This window comes from Anoplophora glabripennis, unplaced genomic scaffold (assembly GCF_000390285.2).
Source record: "Anoplophora glabripennis isolate ALB-LARVAE unplaced genomic scaffold, Agla_2.0 scaffold2, whole genome shotgun sequence".
Taxonomy (NCBI): Eukaryota; Metazoa; Arthropoda; class Insecta; order Coleoptera; family Cerambycidae; genus Anoplophora; species Anoplophora glabripennis.
This window is the reverse complement of record NW_019416325.1, coordinates 2,125,825-2,148,104: the sequence shown is the minus strand read 5'-3', so window position 1 is coordinate 2,148,104 and position 22,280 is coordinate 2,125,825. Positions and strand designations below refer to the sequence as shown.

The window sequence follows — 22,280 nt, the reverse complement described above, 5'->3', positions numbered from 1 at the left end:
TTTTTAATTCCCAAAATTTGCTTTGATAGTGAAACTTGAACGAGTATTCGATATCTTCTGGTGGATCGCTTCTTCGTAGTTACTTACCTTATTGGTTGAAAAAACCTATTTGGTAGCTAAAGGATGTTTTTTCTGTTGGGAAACAAAACAAATAATAATGACCTCTTTATCATCTGCCTACAAATATTTACCTAGCATTTAACCATTTACTTTAATAAGTCCAATACGTTTGAAGTCAAAAAAACGAAGGAAACAATAACAATTAGAAAAGATATTAAATTTTTAAAGCTATTATTATATACCTACACAACCATTTTAACAATTTGACAGGAACGCTTGAGCCAGTAAGTAGCTAATAACGATTTACAAAGAATAGGGGCTATAAAGACCTTGTGTGTGAGACCAGTTAACAAATAGGATAAAGCATTTTAAAGTTATCACCATTGTTAAACAATGATGCTTAGTGACCACAACGTACGTGTTTTTTAAACCGTTAAGTTCAATATGTGCTGAAACCTGTGAATTTTCCAAACAGTGTTTTGAGTTTTTTTTTTTCAAAAAGGATTAATTATCCTAATGTCGCAGCTCGTATACCAGAGAAAACATTTTAAACCATTGTTGCTTTAAAGATGACTGGGTGAGTACTTACTTACTGGCGATGTTGCTTTTCCTGGCAAAAAATTACGAATTAAATGTGACCTCAAACGGTTGAGCACCTATTTGTTTATCAATGAAGGGGAACATTTTCACTGAAGCTCTAAAATTATCCTTGAATGAAATACTTTTACGATTCATAATATTATTAAAATAATTGCCAGTTTTTTATCTTTGATCACAATATGGGACAAATAAACTCGGATTTTGTTCTTTTTTGTAACTGTTTAACATTTGAAATTAAAATCTCCGTCCCCAAATTACACATTCTTCAAGAAAGCGTTGCGATTTCTGTATAGTATACGAGGTCACCTTATCTATAGTAAATTTTACATTATATTATTCTAGGTGAATATTAAGACAAAAATGGAATATATTGTTAACAGACATAGTGATCTTATGTTAGTTTATTTTCTCCGAACAAATATGCGTCATTATAGTTTCTAGATTCGACATTAGGGTTTATGATAAGCATTAACCACGTTTTTTATATCTAAAAATAAATTATAAATATTTTTTTATTTTTAAAGGTTCTATTCATTATCTGATCCGCAAAAACAATTAAAAAATGTGGGAGTCATAGTCCGTCGTTTCTTCCGAATACGTACATATTCTATTATATCGTGCATCAGTTGTGTTACGTTTTAATATGGTATATTACGAGGCAAAGTAAATTATGGCATATTTATAGTATCTGCTTTCTCATGTCGCAGGTAAATATATTTCTCAAATATTTACTAAGACAAAAGATTCACCTTGTTTTATTAATATTAATATTCCATCAGGGAAAACATTACAATTACATTATCTATTTTAATATTTATATATACTTAATAGTTACGCACACGTGACGATTTAAATAGACTACAGAATCCTTACTAAAAATATGCAATCTGAATAGAATAGGTATCTATATTTTAACAAGTTGTAGGGCCGATCCCAGCAGGAGCAAAGAGTGAACGAAACACCCTTGTAAAAAAATGAGAACATATTTTTTTGATGGGATGCAGATACCCATATTCCCTTAACAAGATAGCGTTTTCCAAAATTTTTCTAGTGGCATGGAAATCGTTCCTTCCAGGAACGATTCTAATTTGAATTCCTTGCACACGATTTACTAAAATGGTGTCCTCAGAGAACAATTATGCTTTTTGATTGATTTTTGATTTTTTGCGATTTGCTACCAAACCATAGAACTTAGGGAGAAACTGATATGCGTTTGTAGCGGCTCCAACAAATATCATTGGATGTTAATATCCAGACCTTCGATACTTTGAGGATTTTCGAAAACCAGTTCGAACCACCTAATGTCACATTTTTAAGGGTAAAATTTGACGAGAAGAATGTATATGGCCTTTTTCAATTTTGTTTCGCGTGACACGGGAACCGTTTATTCTAGAGACAATTCGTGGCAAAATTCTAATTCTTCCATTTTATCAGAATCGATGTCACTCAGATAATAATGTAGCACTATCTACTACTTTTATAATTTTTTTTGTGATTTTTTAGAGAAAAAACTGACATTGCTAGCGATTTTAAAAGGCCCTTGGATGTTTTTATCTAGATCTTATAAGGGAATTTTCTTTGACAATTTTTTTGGAAACACTAAAAATAATACTATTCCTACAAAAAAAGTAATTTGAATATTTTACAATAGAATTCTTGTTTACATTATTTTATTAAATAGTATGCCTTCAGAAATTCCCTATCATATTAATAAACAACATATCCGAAATTAATGAAATACATACAGGGTGTTCTACACCAACAACTGAAACCGGTTGTATATACACCTGTAGTTTGTTTTGGTATGCAAATTAATATATTTTTTTACGTTATTCATCAGGTAGCATAATCAAAGGTTATTAAATATAATAATTAGTGAACTGTGATTAATTTAATGCGTGCTTAAGATCGTACTTGGGGATTTTACTTTTTGTGGACCATCACCACCAAAAATTCTTTTCGTCCGACAAGTTCATCCAAGGATTTCTTTTAGATCTATAAATGACATGCACAGCTTTTGCTGAACGGATATTTCTGTGTGAACTTCAGCAGCTTCAGTGTTGTTCTAGGAAAGTGTATTTGGTGGTTACACAGCTATACAGCATTTGTTAACAGTTGCATTTTCTGGTTAATTAAATGTAAGTTCAATACACCCTCTTAACTAATGTGTGGGTTTTAAGTTTTAACTAAATTAACGTAGGATTCAACTCAACGGCTTTTTAGTTTTGGATGAAAGCGATGTTTCACTGGAAGAATGTTTTTTCGTGCTATTATGTAATTATATACAGTGAAATAGGAAAAAATTACTTCTTCGTGAATTAATTAATATTCACAACCACGATTTCAGGACAGGCGTTCTCTAGAGATATTAATTCTTTTTCTTTAATTAAGACTTTTAATCTTCGAAATAAAAAGAGACATTTATTTTTAAATATATAGACTTAAATAGTCGCAATTAATAAGTAGAATTGTGCATACGTTTGGCTTAATCTTCATTTAAAGCAAAAAATAAGATTTACCGGAAATGTAAATAATAAATTAATAATATCCTCAATCGCGTTTGCTATACGTACTACTATATTCTTGTTACTAATGATACTTTGAATTTCACTGTTCTTAACTGTGATAACACTATCTGCAATATTGTGAAAACAATTTCAGAAACTGACGTCAGACGAATAAACGAGAACTATAACATTTAACTTGGTACTTTAACTGAATTACAGTAAACAATTAAAATTTACCTGAGTTAAATAATTCGGGAGCAAGAAGTAAAAAAAATGGAAGGCTTCTCTAATTTATTTTAAAACGGTACAATTTCATTTATTTTAATAAGGATTAATAACAATTAAGATCGCAACGCATGTCTGTTTACTTTTTGATCAGCACACATTGTTTCGAGCGGTATATATACTTCGCGATGTTTTTAAAATCTAGTTTACTGCGGAGGCTGTCCCAGAGCCCTGCAGTGGTGTTCAAATCTTTTATTCATCTCTGAATACTTCTGGTAAGTGTTGCGTTACAACATATAAAATAATAACCAATCCCGCATGGCTTTGTAAAGATAGAAAATAACTATTCGAGTAGGTTGGACTATAATAACAACGTTGTTTGTATATTTTTTAATTTTACTCTATTTAAATTTAGCAAACAGCTAAAATCCTGAAACAGTAGTGTGGCAAAACTGGTGTGATAACGTGCCTGTAACTAGAACACCAAATTAAAATTATTCACATTGCTATGGATTGTTCTGGATGCAGTTTTTTTAATTGTAATGCAGCTTTTTTTCTCATTCACATTGGCGGAGATGCAGCGAGTAACCGAACCTATTAAACCTTAGATCACTGTAACCCTAAAGATGCGCTCTACCCAAACGTGTAGAAATATACAGTGTTCCGTTATTTTATAAGGACTGCTTTAAAATCGCAAGAAAACTTTCTGAACCATTAAATTTTTTTCTAAGTACGAAAGTAAAAAAGATAATGTGTTAAAAGATTATGTGTAATTCAATGAGGTAGATTTCGAGAATCAAAAGTGTCATTGACTGCTTTTAAATTTTACTGATATCAGTTAATGCTGGAATCTTTAATGAACAAAATTTGCGTACTATAGAGGCTGAATACTAGTAACTTTTTAGGGCCTTTCTTTCAGGAAAATGAACATGAAAGAAGTGAAAATGAATGACTGAATGTTTAAGTTAAAAAATCTCCCGTCACCTTGCAACTCTGTTAGTGAAAATTTTTAGCTAAAAATATAGAAGAAAATAAAATTCTCCTGAACCAATTCGACCCTCCTAATTTCTAAAGCTTGAGGATAAAGAGACATCCCCTTTTCAGTTTTGTTTCTGGTAGCGCGAAAACTGCTTGTTCTAAACCAGATCTGGCCACTGTGAATAAGGACGGTTTCTCCTGAAATTTTAGCCATCGCTAATCCTTACCTGTATTGAATTTGATCAGCTGTTTTAGAAGTATTCAAAAACCTGTACACTTTTATCACCCTGTAACATTTTAATTAAGCATTTTCGGGAAACTTTTTATTTAAAACAACATTTCCTATCAACTAATTTTAGAAACACCCTTTATATGGAAATTAACCATACATTTGTGATTACATCCATAAAATAAGTCACTTTGTTTAATTTCTTCTTGAAATGCCGAATAAAAAGCTTCTTTACCGACGGAGATATTGCGAAAACTTGTTGAATTTGAAATATGTCTGACGTCACTTATCATCCCTTCCAAGTAAATTTTCAGCACGTCATAGAACTGACTTAATCTTATTTCAAATAAACTGTGCCTGACTGTTCGAGACGTGTTATTTTAACATTTAGTAACATATCCGAAATTGCTTTTGTACAGTTTTTTTGAGTTTTGAAACATGAAAGAAAAATAAATTGTATCATAAACATCTTCCTCGGATTTGTTTAAGTGGCCTACTGCGCATTTTACCTAAATGTGTAATTTTTGATAACACAAGTCAATACACATTCTATTGTTCTCAAATTCAAACTTAAACAAGCTAAATAAATTCCAGTTGAATTTTTTAGATTTATTTGACAAATGCAAATATCATAACATAAAGAATTAATAAGAGCATATAATGGAAAAAGTTTGATAATTATAGTTGCCACACACTAGCAATTCTATCCATTTAAAGTTATAACTTTTCAGTTACAACGGTATATAAGCTTTTACCAATTAACAATTTTTTCAGTATTAGGTATATTTTTGTAGAATTTCCATATACGTACAAATAGAAATTATAATAAACCGTTGAACTTCTTCAGTCAGGCGGTGCTTACAAAATTTTGACAATTAAAAACAAGACGACCTAGAAATTTGTGACGCATACATATTGTGGGAATTTTATGTCTATTTAACATTAAACCAATTAGCATCCAATTACGTAGCTATATTAATCATATATAAACATATACGTTCCATATATGCACAAATGCAACATTCATATATAGGAACTTTTTATGCCGTTTCTCGGCAATTTAATGCGAGTTTGAAGAAATGGAAATCAAATTGAAACGTAATTATTTTCAAAGTAGATACCTGATGTCTTTTCGAAGCGGCTGGTCAAAAAAATCCCACGTAATAATATAAAAAATAAATAGCGGTGAGGTATATTAGTACTAAATAAACAAAACTAAGTTAAAATTCATTTGACGCAAAAAAAAATTAGTCAGTAACTCGGGATGTTTGGTTCGCAATTTTATTTAATTTGTAAATATATGATGAACTTCTAAATCGGGATACCTTGATAGTAACATATGACTGTCTCTGTTGAATGTAGTAAAATAGTGCAAATATTTCGACAAAAGTGGGGTGAAATAAGCCAATATTACATTAGGATTGACATAATTTAAATGATTTTGTTAAAGTCACTAATTTTGAAACAAAAGAGGTGAAGAGACCCACAAAAAGGAAAATCCATAATAACATACTTTATTGACTAGTCCCCATCTCGTTTTGTTTACAGGATACTCCACTAAACGTACAAAATAACATAATTGACTGGACAGTTTGACAACAGTGTTTTGTTTTTGTTCATTGATGGTGGGACCGTAGAGACACTTTTTTACGATTTTCTGTCTTTTTTCTACACTACACTAAATACTGATGATAATTTAAGGTAAAATTGAAGTTCGTGAAAGTTATCCGTTATACATACTTGGAGAAAAAACAGAAATTTTGTTTCTTTTTCAAGCGTATGATGGAATATTTTTCTCCTCACATGTAGAGAGATTTGCTCAAGTAGTCTAATATAAATAAATCAAACGGAGTTATTTTCGATAAATCAATAAAAAAATATGTGTAGACAATGGAGCACCTAAATATGAGACTTAAACAAATTAAAAAAATCAAGATTTAATTTTTCTACCCTCAATATAACATTGAAATACGCAATTGTAAAGGGGACAAAAACAAAAGATATATAATTTACGTATATCTTTAATTACGTAGATGCACACAATATCCATTGTTAACTTACAAATGCTTTATTTATATTTCCTGTATAAAAACTTGTGTATGTTAGACAACGCATTTAATTTTCGTACCGTCGTGGACAAAAAGCTTTGTGAAAAGCGGTTCTTTAGATATGAGTAGTTTAAGCCGGAAATGTTTGATTGACCACACTTGTACTAAATTATTTTTGCCCCAAGAAATTATTTTGTAACGTAGATGAACACGAAACCGGCAACGCAAAAATACAGAATGTTGTGAGATAAAACAGTCTTCGAATATCTGCCAACACTAAAATAATTTTATTTTATTATGAAGAGATTTACTTTCCGCCATTTTTGTACTGTACAGTCATTTAAAATTTCAATTCAATAGCAGTGTTAGCAACTGGAGCTTTATACAATGAAACGTGGGAGGGATGAATACACTTTCAAATTAACAAGAAGAAGCAGTGTCATTTTATTAATGTAATGTAATATATGTTTTTAATATGTGACCGGAAGATTAACTTTAAACAATTATCTAAAGTAGTGACATACAAATATGGGTATCATATATGATATTCGTTCAAAATACTTGAACTTATGCACTTTTGATAATTTGGAATTTTGCTTTTTGGATTATTAGACATATATGTTCTAAAAGAAAGATGATAATATTTTTTTCACGAAGAATATTTAATATAAATAAGTTTTCTCCAATATGCCATTCTAGTTGTCGGAACATTTAATATGATGTAGAGTGTAGAGCTTGGTATTAATAGAATTTTAAAATGGATTCAAGTTTAATCCAGATATAATAAAACATATATGAATCACAATTAATCCAATGAAAATGTGATATTTTATAGTCCCCGTTAATAAGTTTTCTTTGAAAATGTACCCTTATCCTTAAATAATATTACAATTTCAATTTTACAAAAGTAATCATGATTTTATTGAATATTTTTAGATAAATGTTCGATAAAGTTATCTTTAAGATAATGAATGTTAGGGTTGGTTAACAAAATGTTAAATTACATAGTTTAATTAAGAAAATTTAGATTGCTTTCCGGATTTTTTAAATTGAATATTTACGATATTTTGACACCACTTAATTTCCTGTAACATCGCAAAACGAATAGCTCATGTTCTTTTGCAATTTTAATAGAAAGAGGTAAGTTCACTTCAGTTTTTTGTTGAATTTGTAGTTACATTAAATACCCTTTACGATTTAGACCAACCAACCTCTATTGAAAGGTCTGCTGAGATACAGACTTCAGTACAAAAATTAAATTGTATATATTGACATATTGTTAGAGAACCTTGATATTTCGATATGACTAAAATGGTCTGAATCGCAAATAATATTTAAGTCAGTTGCAAATTTTACAAAAAAAACTGAAGTTAAATTAGATTTGAATCACTGCTGTAAAAAACTGAAATCCAATTTTCTCTGAACGGTGCATTTTAGCGACATGCGAGAAGTATATCTTTTTTAAAGTAAACAAAGTGGTCTGTCAAAAAATGTCTGTCTGGTGGTCTGTCAAAAAGGCAAAAGACTTGTTTAAGGTGTTCTTAATGACTTTTACGTTTTAGGTAAAAAATTCCCATTCGCTTCCGGACACCATGTATATATCATTCTACATAATTAACAAATTAATTAGTTCATCCAATCAGAAATGGTAATTGTGTTACGAATTTTTTCAGAGAATTGTACTCGTATTATCTGTTAGTTAGCATTGAAGCATCGTTGCACGATATATGATACAGTAGAGCGTTGAAAATGATAATGTTTCTAATAGCTGATACCGTATCCACCAGATTTCAGCCTCAGGGACTAAAATTATTTTTTAAATTCACAGGAAATATCACGTAATTGTAGTAGCATTATCTGTTTATATTGTATGTAAAAAATAACGGGTTGATAAATATTGCAACGTAGTCGTTCCTATGGGAGGCAAATATTGTTTATTGATCGGTATGAAAAGCGTTTAATATTTTCAGACACGGAAACACGTATCAACTCTGTTGTTGACCAAATTTGCCAACATCGCAATAAATAAATAATGAATTTCTCACGCCGATTAAGATCGTAACTCAGCACGTTAGTGAAATAAGGCAGTTAATGTGAGACAATGTATGGCGTTTTGACTGTTTTTTATTTAGATGTAAAAATATTCAAAAAACAAACTAACTAAAAAGTTTGACCCGATATTAGCAATAAACTTTTATTATGTCAATGCCCTTCTTAGTATTTGATAAAGAGGCTTGTTTTGATATTATGTCAAACAATGATAAAATTAATATTAAAATATGTTTACATTTTTCTGTCATAATGGTATACCCATTCGTAATACATCTCCTGTAAATTTGAAAAATATTGGCATAGGAGATTTTGGATGCAAAACTGAATGAGAAAAAATACAGTGGTTAACCAAAATATTGAAATACTAAATCGTACAAATTCTCCAAAGATTTTCATATTTTAATTTCTAATGAAGAAAAATATGTTTTCACGAGAGACGAATGTTATATCAAAATTTATAAATATTATTGGCAAAGCGCTGGGTAATATTTGACAGACAGAAAATGGAAAAGGTAAAAATAAAATAAGGTGATGGATTCAGATCAGGACTATGCTATGTCCGATAATTAAATAAAATCTTATCGAATGACTTTTTTGAAAGTTTCTTTGATGCAGGGGTATGATGTTTCAAACTGGGATACATAATATTTTCTGTATTATGTGGTACGTGGTCAGATATAGTTCCTGATAGCCGATAGCCCACTTTCAATAAGGGTTGCTGTAGAAGGCAAACAGAACAAAGTATTATCTTAGTTAAACGTCTTCTTTGTGAGAAAGTAAATAATGTTAAATTATAAATAAATGTTGTAAACAAAGTTATCGAATATGTAGATAGTCGCTATGGTTAATTGTTTTGTTCGTCAGTGTAGAAAAAATAAATTTGTCAAGGAAAACTTAGGTAGGGACAATAACTGTGAAAATTCGAATAATAATAGTTTAAACAAGTAGTTGTTCGAGCCGAGCGTTCATCCCTATTCGGCAAACCGAATGATATATAAACAAATTGACGAAGAGCTATATAGATTATCCATACACAAATCCTACCAGTTGCAACCTCAACTTAGCGAAAGGTATTCGCGTTCAAAAGTCTACAGGTGTACATCAATCTCGTTGTTACCAATCGGGTGTCCATTTGAAGCGGTTTATACAAATTTTCCGGCTTTTCTTAAGTTTTTCCTAACCGCATGAAATGTGCTTTGACCAGTGTGTTTGCGACAGAAACATTTACGCCACTGTTAAACTTTTTTTTTGAGAGTTGCTTAGCTCTCCAACACTCGTTGTAAAATGTAAGTGCTTTATTACTTTTTAAATTTTGTTTAGCATCATTGGCCGAAGGTTGCAATTAATCGTAATCTCTGATAGTGTTTTTGTTTTGGTTGTATTGAGGAAGCCAAATATTAAGTAATTAATGGCAAAATGCTAAACGTAATCTTTTACATATACATTTATGTCAACAGCTAATTTAAACTTATAAAAATAAGGTCCTGTAATATCTAAATATATAAGTTCTCTAGATTAGTTGATAGGCTTTAGTTTTTAGTTGTTCATTTCATTAAATCCAGAAGCATATTTTTAAACAGATTCAGCTGACTTATCTCCTTTATTACTAGTTAAACAAGAAAGGTGTAATGTTTGTTTTAGCACAGGATTTTGCAATTCTAAAATTTTAACTAGGGTTCTAATAAATTGTAAATAGCTTTAATTTGTAATAATATGTCCTCGTAAAAGCACAATGCAAAGCCACAACCCACAACCACCGTTTTTAATGTAGGAAGCACTGTTTTCATGCTTACATTTGTACAGACATATCCATTTAAACAAAAATTTATAAACTTCATATGGTGGGATTTAAGTTATTATTAACGTTTATGAGAGAATTTTAAAAATATTATACATAGCGCTGTATTTAGTAACAGTTAATATGCAAACTTAATTTTAACATGTGCCAAGGCTTTTCCAAAATGAAAATAATTTCCTGTCAATGCTGATTTGTTTTTATTTGTTCATATAATAAGCTCTGAGTAATACTGAGTAAATTTTTGACCTCCATCTAGAGAAATTTGTTTAGTTTGTGTCGTTGTCTGATTTAATATGTTCAAATAGCTACTAAATATTAGATGATACATTGCTATTTGTCTTCCTTGATGTTTACGTAACGGACTGTTAGATATATATTTTTTAATAAAATAACTATTTCACTTTTCGTTCTTCTATAATACCTGCCCGTTAAATTAAAATTTAAAATTTCCTACACACATCTCTAATATAACGCTTGGGTGAATAAACAAAAAATATCAACTGACGCATTTGGCTGAAGATATAATTTAAGTGTTTTCAGTGTGGGTTAAAATTTTCGAAACATCAATTATTTAAAGTGATTTTTAGTATTTACGCATTTTTTTTTATAACTTCAAAATACCAACAACGATGTTTTTTATACAACACACATAACAAAAATAGATCTTACGGTATGGAAAACAAACTATTTTTTATTTGAGGAAGTAGAAATTTTATCGATTTGTTACCTATTTTTTTAAATATTTACAGTTCTCACACTATCAATTCAAAGAACAACGATATGAAGATCGTAAATATAAACGAACAGATAATAAAAATCAAATTAAAAAACAAACAAATTTGACCAGGACATGCATTTTGGTTTATATCTTATTAAAAGGCTTTAATAATAATCTCTGTTATCAGGATGCTATGAAAATAGGGAGTATAAAGGTTTAATAACCTTAGATGGTAATAAAACAATCAAAGATATGGGGTGAATAAAAATCAGTTCTGAGTTTTTAAAATCCTGGTCAGTATTTCATCACAGAATTGTTGAATCTGCTGAAATTGCTTGGTTATGATTTGAACAAACAATATACACTTCAAACTATTCTTTCTGATTTCTTTTCTTCCATTATCTAAATGGACGAAAAATGTACCTTATAAATCAAAATATCGTGCCCTTTCTTTTAATTTTTCGTAAATATGTTGCTTTTTTTTGATTTGTTATGTTGAGTTGAAAGTTTACGTACAATTTGTTAACGGTTCATGTTCTAAAATATTATTGTAGTGTAATTGATTAACTTTATATACAGGGTGTTTGTAAATAAGTGGGAAATATTTTAGGGTGAATGCAGAAGTTATTTTGTTAAAAAAAGTCCATATAAATGAAGGTCGAAATATGCTTCGTTTCCGAAATACAGTGTTTAAATTTTAATTTTTTATTTATTTTTATTAATTATTTCAAAGTTTTAAAGATATTGACTCGAAATTTGAAAAACGCTTTGAAGGGATAAATGTGCATTTTTTGGGGCGATCCGAATATTTCTACTTGTACCAGTGGCGCTCGTGCGAGAATGCCACAATTTTTTTGAATAAAAAAAAATGGTTCGCCACTGACTTCTTTCCCGTTTTGATATGTTTTTTGTCATCAATTCTGAATGAAATTGGTCACTTCAATTTTTTTCGAAGGATGCACCGTTTATGAGGAAAAAAATAAAACATATTTTATTGCAAGTTGTGTATTTTTAATTTCTATTGATACATTATCTAGTAGGTTGCTGTCAATATTTCTAAATAAAATTCAACCATCAAATTTCGAGTCAATATCCTTAAAACTCTTTAAAATAATTAATAAAAATAAATAATTAAAACTTAAACACACCCCCCCCCCCCCCTAAAATATTTCCCACTTACAAACACCCTGTATACTTATAATTACGAAACTTTTAATCTTTCCTTAAAATCCAGAGAATAGTTGTTTTTGAGAAATTAAGGAAGGCTGGATACATTTTTTTTCCATTCCAGTTGACCAGCCTTCCAAGAAAAGTAAACAGTGAAAAAATTACATTACATTTAAATATCTGTCCTTTCGTCGGATGCAGTTTACGCAGTAAATGCAACCATTTTTTATCAGTCCTTCGTCGATTTCCTGATTCTTACTCAACAATGAATCCTTCAAAGTGGAAAGAAGAAACGAAATCGAATAGTCACGCAACGCGTAAAACCTTTCTTTTATTTAATTTGCACGTATTAAGAGCCTTTAAAACATTATTTATTTATTTATAATTTTGCAAAACCGCATTGAGTGTATTGTCTTTTCCGTACTGTTAAATTTTACTCAACGTGTATGATAGTTAGTAAATTGTGTATGAAATTTGGTGGAAATGAATTTCCTTTCATATGTATGAGCTTTATAGGAGTGTGACCCTAAAAAAGGGCAATACCCTTCAACGTAAAACACCGAAGGTTCATCCTTGCCACCGTTGGAGATTTTAATTGTATTATTTTTACATTTAACTAGACTCATCATTTGATTGAGTTGTTTTTTACGTTTTAAATTAACTCAATTGGTAATTTTCCTGTGACTGGCTAGATTATAGAACAAGGGGGAGAATTTACGTCTCAAGATGATTCGTGAGGTTATGACTCAACTTGGAAAATAAGAGGTGTTACTAACGCCATTAAATAAATGAACGGATTTCAGAATTACTGAAATATAAATTCCTAACATTCCTAACAATTTCTGTCTACCTCTGCTTATCCTGCTCTTAGTATTATCTAGATTTTGCACAACAGACGTACTCAACTGCCTAGATAAATGATACTGCTCAACTGCACACTGCACAGAACATACTAAATGCAACACGATTTTCATTTGTAAACCCATTACTCTAATATCTAATTACTAAAGCTATATTATAATTATTTATATTTAATTATATACCGAGTTCTTATATATTCTTATATATATGAAAACTGACTTTCTTTTTAATGCTTAGTTATATTTGTGAACATTTGAATATGCCTTTATCCCCGTTATTTGACAATACACGTTCTGTAGACTAATCATTTCCTCTTTTTGGATGACAAAATTTCCATCTCTTTTATTTCTTAACACCTTGGATGTAGGAAGAACCTACAAATCAATAGTTAATTATTGGTACAATTTTGTTGTTTCCTTGAGGAAAAAAGAAAATGTAAGGAAGGTCATGGACCAAATTATTGAAAGTATCGGTTAGTGTAACTCGGTGTAACATTAACCTCAAAGTTAACGAGTAACGTTTGTAGCGTACAATCTTGGCAGCTAGATGTATGCCAATTTTTTTTATTTTATACGTTTTCGAAAAAACGAGCGAGTTATATTTAAAATTTACGCTAATAACGTTTAGAAATAAATACATAGAATAGAACATTAACCTTGAAGCGAAAAATATCTCAAACACACCAGTTTGCTAGTTTTGATTTTTTTATTTTTGGGTCATATGATAAGGTTTCTTCAACGTAATCGAGTGGTAATGGCAATTCTAAGATACGTGTAATTTTTCTGTTAAAAACGACTATTAATTACCTCAATTGGTCGGTGTCACTTGTAAATTACTTTTAAATTGGCGTGAATAATCAATTGTGCCGTATCACATCTGGACAATTTGTCAGCTTTCCGTTTGAACCTTTTACTACTTTTTATTCTCTAGTTTTGTATTTACAATTTTCAATAAAAATAACTGATTAACGTAGAAAGCAAGGCTACTATCAATTAGATGCATTTAACAGAAGCTCAAATAATAAAAATCTATATAATGACTTTACTGATTTAATTATGTGAAAATATTACTATTATTTCCAAAACAGGATTACCTACATTGTCCATAAAATATTCTGTTACTTCCTACACATACCATCGATAGATTTTGTTAAACCTTTAATGGAAGAAGGAAATTGAATTAGTAAACTTACACACATCTAAGTACAATTAAATTGATACATTTAAACGAGGCTTACCTCTACAAATCCCTTATATGTCTCGCAAGAGCCAGTATTATCTTCAAGATCGTTGCATTGAAATTAAAGAGGACGCTGTATTGCAAATAAGTGTCATTAGGTGATTAAAACCTTTATACCTATTCTAACTTCGTTCTTAATCCAATTTTTATTTGTATAATTTAAACTTATAAAATCATTTTTAATAATGAAATGTTGTATACTCCAACATTAAAAATAGCGCAGTCTTGTCTGCTGAATTTAATTTTTAATGCAAGAAATAAGTCAAAGACCTGTGACATGGATAATAAAAGAGTACCAAGTTCATAAATTGATAGTATCGTGTATAAGATAGTGAGGCGTAGTTACTCCATTTTGAACAAGTCTGTTTAACTATTTTAAAATGAGTCACTTCTGTTAATTAAACAAATACAGTATCTTCTAATTAATTTGTAATTGGATCTAATTTAGCTCGTGTATTGCACATTCGTTACTGCTGTACTCTTCGCAGTTATTTATCTGGTCGTGTATATTAATACGTGGGATATTTTTTACAATTGTTTATCAATATTTTATCACAGAAGTGACAGAAGTTGTGACTGTAACAGACGTGCTGTTTAGAGTCAGATATAAACAATGTACAGAATGAATCAAAAACATCCAAACAATTTTTGATTTTTTAGGATCGCTCTATTTTTTTAATAAAGGAGGCACTAATTTAAATAATAGAAGTGAATTGGCAAGAATAACACAGTTTGTGCTAAATCATTTATGAAAGATCTAACTAGGTAGCGGTTTGACAAGTCAAACAATATGAGTTTCTCATTTATTTACTGAATATGTTAACGAGATCCAGGATTCAATAAAAGTAAATTTAGCAAATTAATGATGTATGTTGTGTGCTAGGCACAATGAGTATTAAATAATATTTATGCAAAGCAAATAATGAACATGAGAAAGATGAGTAACTTTGATAATTGAATGTTTTCAGAAATTTTGACAATTGTGTTTCCCCTACAGCATGATTTGGACAGCACGAGTGTTTGTCTTGTTATTAGCGATTGAATTTAAGTTGAAATTTATATAAAATTAAATAATGTAAATAAATTTGTACGTCATAGCACCTCAAAGTTCGTATAATAAATAGCTATGAAGCAGGTATATTAACACAATATCAACGAAATAAATTATTATTTATTATAAAACCTGACAAAAACAAAATAATAGACGTAAATTGAACTTGAAGTGATCAATCTCTAATACGTATGAAATTGATTCCAAGTAGATAAATATATACGAGTATTTTTGTGCGATGATTTTCATATAATAAAAAATTTTGCTTTTACAGATATATTTATTATTACAAATGACCAGTAATTTAGAAATATACAAGTGATAGTAATGTTAGTACAGCTTTCACTATTGGAATATAAGTAAGTTCATAACAATTTTTGACTTTACAAATCATCATAATGAATTTAGTAATTTGGAACTTTCATCTCTGATATACAGGGTGGAAGTAAAAATTCAGTTAAACATGTGTTCAGAAACGCCTAGTTTTTGAGATATAGGGTGTTAAAGTATGAAAACATATTCGATTTTTTTTATTTTATAAAAAGATGACTAAATTGATTTCATTTATATCTAACATGTTGCTTTAATACTTGATTGCTAGGTTTGTTAACACAGGGGCGTAATTCTAGGAATTGACGTAATAATTTTCACTTTCATGTACCAAAACATCAAATTATTTTTTAAATAAAAATAATTATTGAAATAAAAATGTCATCTGCGAATTGAATATTTTTACATGAAATAAAACATATACTGTTTATATTAATAGAAAAAAATTAAGATAGGAATTTTAAACTATCTAGAAAATGTCGACGTTCTGTGAAAATATTTGCAAAATCACAAATTTAGATAAAAATATAATAAGTAAAATGCAACAGTAGCAATTAAGATTATACCTATCGTGACAAATTCTAAATCCAGAAATTACTAGGTGTCTTGTCAAATTGATAATAATTATGTACATACTTTACTGTAATGATTTCTATTATTCATCTTAAATATTTTTTTAACTGTTATATCCTTCGATCCAGGTTGTTTTTATAAAATATTTGTAAAGTGACTTGTATCTTCCAGCCACATGGGACAAGTAACAATATATAATTGAATAAATTCTAGAGTGCAGGCTGCATTAAACTTCAAGGGCTTTGGTTTATCAAAAGCTATTGAGAATAATGTGTAACGCGACTCAGAATTTTAATGGCATTGGCCAAATGATGACCTCAATTAGACCAACTACATTGTTATTTTCAACTGATCTGTTCAAAAATACATTTCAGTATGTTCAGGTATTAAAGGAGAATAAAAAATTAAATATTTATATTTCGCCACCATCTGATTATTATAATTAAAATTCCGTGATAAGTTTCAATGGAATAGCTTGAAATGCGGAAACTAATAGCTGTTGGTTGGGCACTATTGTTTCAAGATAAGAAGAAAAAGAAATCTGAATTCTCTTAAGTTATCAATAATATTTATCGTAATAAGGACACCAGATAATAGAATAGAAGCGTATTCCAGTCTTGACCTGAGAAGACAAAAAGACCATAATTCAATCAGTGGTCTGTAATATTAATTTGTTTTTGTTGTTGAGTTAAACCATACCATCTAATTAAGATGTTAATTGGAAAAACTTTTTCGGTTCTGCGTATATGAAGATTTTTCTTAGTTTATTCGTAGAATGCAAATAGAGTGTTACATTCACTGCCAAAAATCCATTATTAAAAAATCATTTCAATTTTTGATAATCTCTTACTAATTGCATTTCGAGTGAACTTTATTTTTGCTTGTAATAAACATCAATCATTCGACTGCATATGTTTTTATTATAATCTTCTACTACCCACACAATAGTGTTACTTCCTATTTGTAATGTCAAGATTATCACTAATAAAAACTGAAAATGATCTACAATATATTTATTTCGTATTTGTTGCAGAGCTTCAGTTAGTACCCTCGCCCACTGCCCCCACTAGCCGCCGCCCCCCCATTCGCCGGAACTTCCAATTTCAGTCGCCGAAAAACAACAACAACTCCGTCTACAGCGTAGAATGGTAGAAGGTGAACCTCCTTTAAAGCACAAGCAAGACTGTGATGTAAAGGACGAGCGCGTACTCAACGGCCGTGGATCTAAAGATCTCGAGCTTGGCACCTTAGGCACCAAAGAACTGACCAAAGTCGCATCGGATGTTGGAAAGAGCAGCGACAAAGCGGACTTCGAACAAGCCATAGAACTAACTAAGTAATTGATGATTTTTCATAACTCATTTTCCTTCAGAAATCAATCTCAGCTCAATTTGTATACATACAACGCAATCACTAGAGTAAACAGTAAATGATTTAAAAGTTTGATTAAGTTAAAGTTTTTACATTAACTTAATCGATGTCGGTTAACTGAAACATTTTTTTTTTTTTCAGATATGGAAAGTTTCACTATATTCTGTTAGCAATATGTGGCTTTGTGAGCACCTCGGAGGAGATGGACGTCATCTCGATGTCCTTCATCCTCCCCGCGGCCCAATGCGACTTAAATCTAAACACGCAGACCAAGGGGTGGCTGAACTCTATCATCTTCGTCGGGATGATGGCCGGAGCTTACACCTGGGGTTCCGTGGCAGATTCTCTTGGGCGTAAGAAGGTGCTCATCGTGAGTTCCTTCATGAATGCCATATGCATTGTAGCCTCGAGCTTCAGTCAGTCATATGAGCTGTTCATGTTATTCCGATTTCTAAATGGGGCGGCGTAAGTATTATTAATTAACTATTTCGAATTTTTACATTTTTAATTGCGGTACTGTATAATTTGCCTTTCTGTTATAGATTAGGGGGCAGTGGGCCAGTAATCTGGTCCTATTTCGCAGAATTTCAACCCAAATCCAAGAGGGGCTCTATGCTTTCGTTCATGGCAGCCTTTTGGACCTTGGGTAACCTTTTCGTAGCCGGTCTGGCTCAAGCAATCATACCAACGAATATAGGCTTCGAAACAAATGGCTTCGTTTACAATTCCTGGAGAATTTTCTTGCTTGTCTGTGCTCTACCATCGTTCATCGTAGCTGGACTACTATGTTATTTGCCAGAGAGTCCGAAATTCTTACTATCACAGGGAAGAAGTGAAGAAGCCATCGCAATTTTCAGATATATCTATCGCGTCAACACCGGTAACGACTGCGATGATTATCCTGTGAAACATCTTATCTATGAAGAAGAAATATTGACTGTAGAAGAAAAAGAAAAAATAGCTAAGAGAGGCAAGTACAAAAATATGATAATAGATATCTTGGATAACAGCAAACAGTTGTTCGTCTCGCCTATTTTGAAATACACAATCATCTCTATTACCATCAACTTCACATTCCATATTGGCTACTACGGTTTGATGATGTGGTTCCCGGAGCTTTTCAATAGGTTCGACAAATATGGGGCAGCTTATCCTGGTGAAAGTGCGGGGGTATGTCAAGTCACAGACTTTGTCGTCAGTCAAGGAAGCCAAGGTGGAGAAAAATGCATTAGAGAAATTTCATTTAATGTATTCATGGAGTCTTTGATTACTGTTGCTGCAGCACTTCCAAGTAACATCGTCGCAGTTCTTTTAATGGACAGACTTGGTAGAAAGTTTTTTTTAGGTAATAATTATTGTAACATACTTATTTGTACTTGTACTTTGTATACTTCTGTATTACTCAATTTACAATTGTTTTTGAGTATGACGGAGATATTTGCATACTATTTTTGCTGCACTCAGAGTAAACGTATCTAATATTTAATTTTTTTTGTTTTCAGTATTCAGTACAGTATCAGCTGGGTTATGTTCAGCATCTATGTATTTTGTGTATAACAAGACGCACAACTTGATAGTATCAGCCACTTTCAGTGGCGTAATTTCGTGTGGTAATGCAGCATTGGACTGTCTTATTACTGAAATATTCCCAACTAATCTCAGGTAAGCAGCAGTTCAATAATTTTTGTCATTATTATCATTTCGTATTTCAAAGATAGTAATTACTTACATTGTTCTGAAAATACTGTTATACAGTATCACGTGATATTCTACCACTTTATCTTTTTGGTCTTCCATCTAGAAAAAATAATAATGCCTAAAGTTCTACGAAATTTACTTTCGACCCCAAATATATATATATATATATATATATATATATATATATATATAAACAATTGAAGGTTGCATTTCAGAGATATAAACCAAACTTGTGTTATTTTCTTAACGGAACACCCTTTACATTTGTGGTTTCTTAGAATCCTCTCCTTTTTCTAATTACAATTTGCAAAATATTTTGTTCCATTTAGTATCCTTCCTACCACAATATATAAAGTCGAGATTACCACTCCATATTTATACTTTTCTACTATTACAATTATTACATTTACTAAATACGTAAACCTATAAATATTTTATGAAGAAAGACTACTATACTATACTATAAGTGTTTTATGATAACCCATTGTATTATAGATAAAGAACTTTTTTTTAATAAGTTTTCCTCATAAGGGGATAATTTTATGATCCGCAAAAGTCCGAAGTTGACTTCTATGTATTTCTCTCTATGGGAACCTCTGAGGGTAAACAAAGACGATCTAATAGGCCATGTCACTCAAGGGAAATATTGAACAAAACTAATATTATCAATCAAGTGATGAATGAATGATGAATGAGATGAAGATATTATAAGAGACATTTTATAATAACATTTTTTCTGATTAGAAAATTTTAAGATTTCTTTAGCTTGACAGGGAAGAACATACTCATGCACTAGTACCATGGCAATCTTCACTATGAGCAGGATCAGTAAAAATACAATCCAATAATATATCAAAGTAATTATATGACTTGTAGTTGTCGTTGTAAGCAAAGGGGAATCAAAACGACTAATAAACGGGGTTTATATCTCCGAAATGCAACATTCTATTGTTATTTCCTAAAATATTGGTCTACCATTTTTTCATAGATAGAAAGTCAAAAAGGATGGGTAAAATATTATGTGAATACCAGTGTAGTATTGACTGAAACGAACTATATATGAAATACATCTGATATAGTACGTTTCTTATTGTGTGGCGTGGAAACGTATGTCATTTATTTTAATGAAACAGATTATATAAGCATTAAAATTGATTTTCATATATTTTTTTGCAGGGCTACAGGTATAGCTATTTCTATGGTGGCTGCTCGTTTGGGTGGCATCATTGGCAATATAGTTATCGCAACCCTCCTCGATATGTACTGTCCAGCGCCTACATTTATAGTAGCAGCGCTTCTCATAGGCGGAGGTCTGCTTTGCCTGTTTTTACCAAATACTACTCGCGAACCATTATCTTAATCTTTAAATATATTAATATATACATTATATAATCATTAAGAACTTGTTCACGTTGCTGTTTTGTTTTTTATTACTTTATGATTTTTATCAATTTAATTCATATGCTAATGCGCTATATTTTATTTTTTAACCAAATACTCTTTTGAGCAATTTTCCAAATTCTACTAATACATATCAATAGAAGATAAAATATTGCGCAGTTGGCAGCCATTTGTAGATATTGAATGTATGTTCATGAAATAGTATTAGTAATGTAGGAAAATATGTAATAGAATTTAGTTACCACACACTTCCATCACTTATGTAATATATTAATTATTAATATTAATAATAAAACATTGATTTGTGCATTATACGCTCAATTTGTCAATTATTTAAGAAATCACCCATATTAATAAAGTTGTAAGGAAAATACCACTGATTATATTTTATATTATTGCTACATTATGCAAATAAGTAATACACCTATTGGGTAAACTAACAAATAGTGGTACAGAATAAAGAAGTTTAATAAAGTTAATATCCACGATAAAAATACAATAGGTAGGTATACAAGTATTTACGTGAATTATAGTAATAGTTTTATGAATATTATTAATAGCCTATTTTATTAGATTATAATAACTCGTCTAATTTTTAAAAGTACGTAATTTAAATAGAAAAAGTCAACTTAAAGTGTGGCTGTAGAGAAAATTGTAAACAAAACATTTATTAGACAAAAGTAGTTGGGTTGCCTCTGAAAAATTAAAAACATGGTTAAATTAATTGTACGTTTATGTTTCAAACATATTAGACACCCAGGCCAGAAACAGCAGCTGAAGATGTGACAGGTGTCAAGAGAAGATTCAGTTATCTTCAACATTCTCAGTTATTTAATACATCTAATTACCTTCTTTTGCACATGCTGGCTAAATTATATACCTATAATCATAATTAAAAAATTATTTTAAATTTTTGACCATAATTCATGTCCTGTAACAATTATTAAATGTACCTAATCATGATACTTCTAATTTTTGATTCAAGATTGCTGTAATTTCTATTAAAGTAATCCACGATATTAGACAAAAGTTGTTGCTTTTGATGAGTGGATAAAATTTTCAACTTCTTTCTAGGACACCCTGTATAGCTAAAAGTAAATTATATAGGTATCTTGTTTGTCATTTTTCTACATCCATTGAAAAATATAATTCTGTTATTTTTAAATTTGTAACACCTGACATCAAAGGTTATGAAAAAATATTTATGAATAGACTTCGACCTTTGATTTCAGTGTTTGGTAATTAAATTTATTTAATTACAACTTGAAACTTGTAATATGGCCACAGAATATATAACCCAGAAGCGAAACTTCCAGCCAGTTTTAATTTTGAATGGGTATGAATAGTCGTCATTATTTTGTATGTATTTCCTTC

General features: G+C 30.3%; 1 protein-coding gene across 1 annotated transcript; it reads left to right on the top strand.

Moving 5' to 3' along the window:
* Positions 1–3,584: 3,584 nt before the first annotated feature.
* On the top strand, positions 3,585–21,227 carry LOC108916942 (synaptic vesicle glycoprotein 2B). The gene is made up of 6 exons (XM_018723290.1): positions 3,585–3,667; positions 17,470–17,772; positions 17,949–18,272; positions 18,350–19,152; positions 19,310–19,469; positions 20,682–21,227. The coding sequence occupies exons 2-6, from the start codon at positions 17,582–17,584 to the stop codon at positions 20,863–20,865; spliced, it is 1,662 nt and encodes a 553-aa protein (XP_018578806.1). The 5' UTR covers positions 3,585–3,667; positions 17,470–17,581; the 3' UTR covers positions 20,866–21,227.
* Positions 21,228–22,280: the final 1,053 nt, after the last annotated feature.

Excerpts from the sequence above, each read along its gene's own strand:
- LOC108916942 (XM_018723290.1), top strand. The coding sequence starts at position 17,582 with ATGGTAGAAGGTGAACCTCCTTTAAAGCACAAGCAAGACTGTGATGTA. Across the intron at positions 19,153-19,309 it reads TGGTAGAAAGTTTTTTTTAG|TATTCAGTACAGTATCAGCT; the intron begins GTAATAATTATT and ends TTTTGTTTTCAG. Across the intron at positions 19,470-20,681 it reads ATATTCCCAACTAATCTCAG|GGCTACAGGTATAGCTATTT; the intron begins GTAAGCAGCAGT and ends ATTTTTTTGCAG.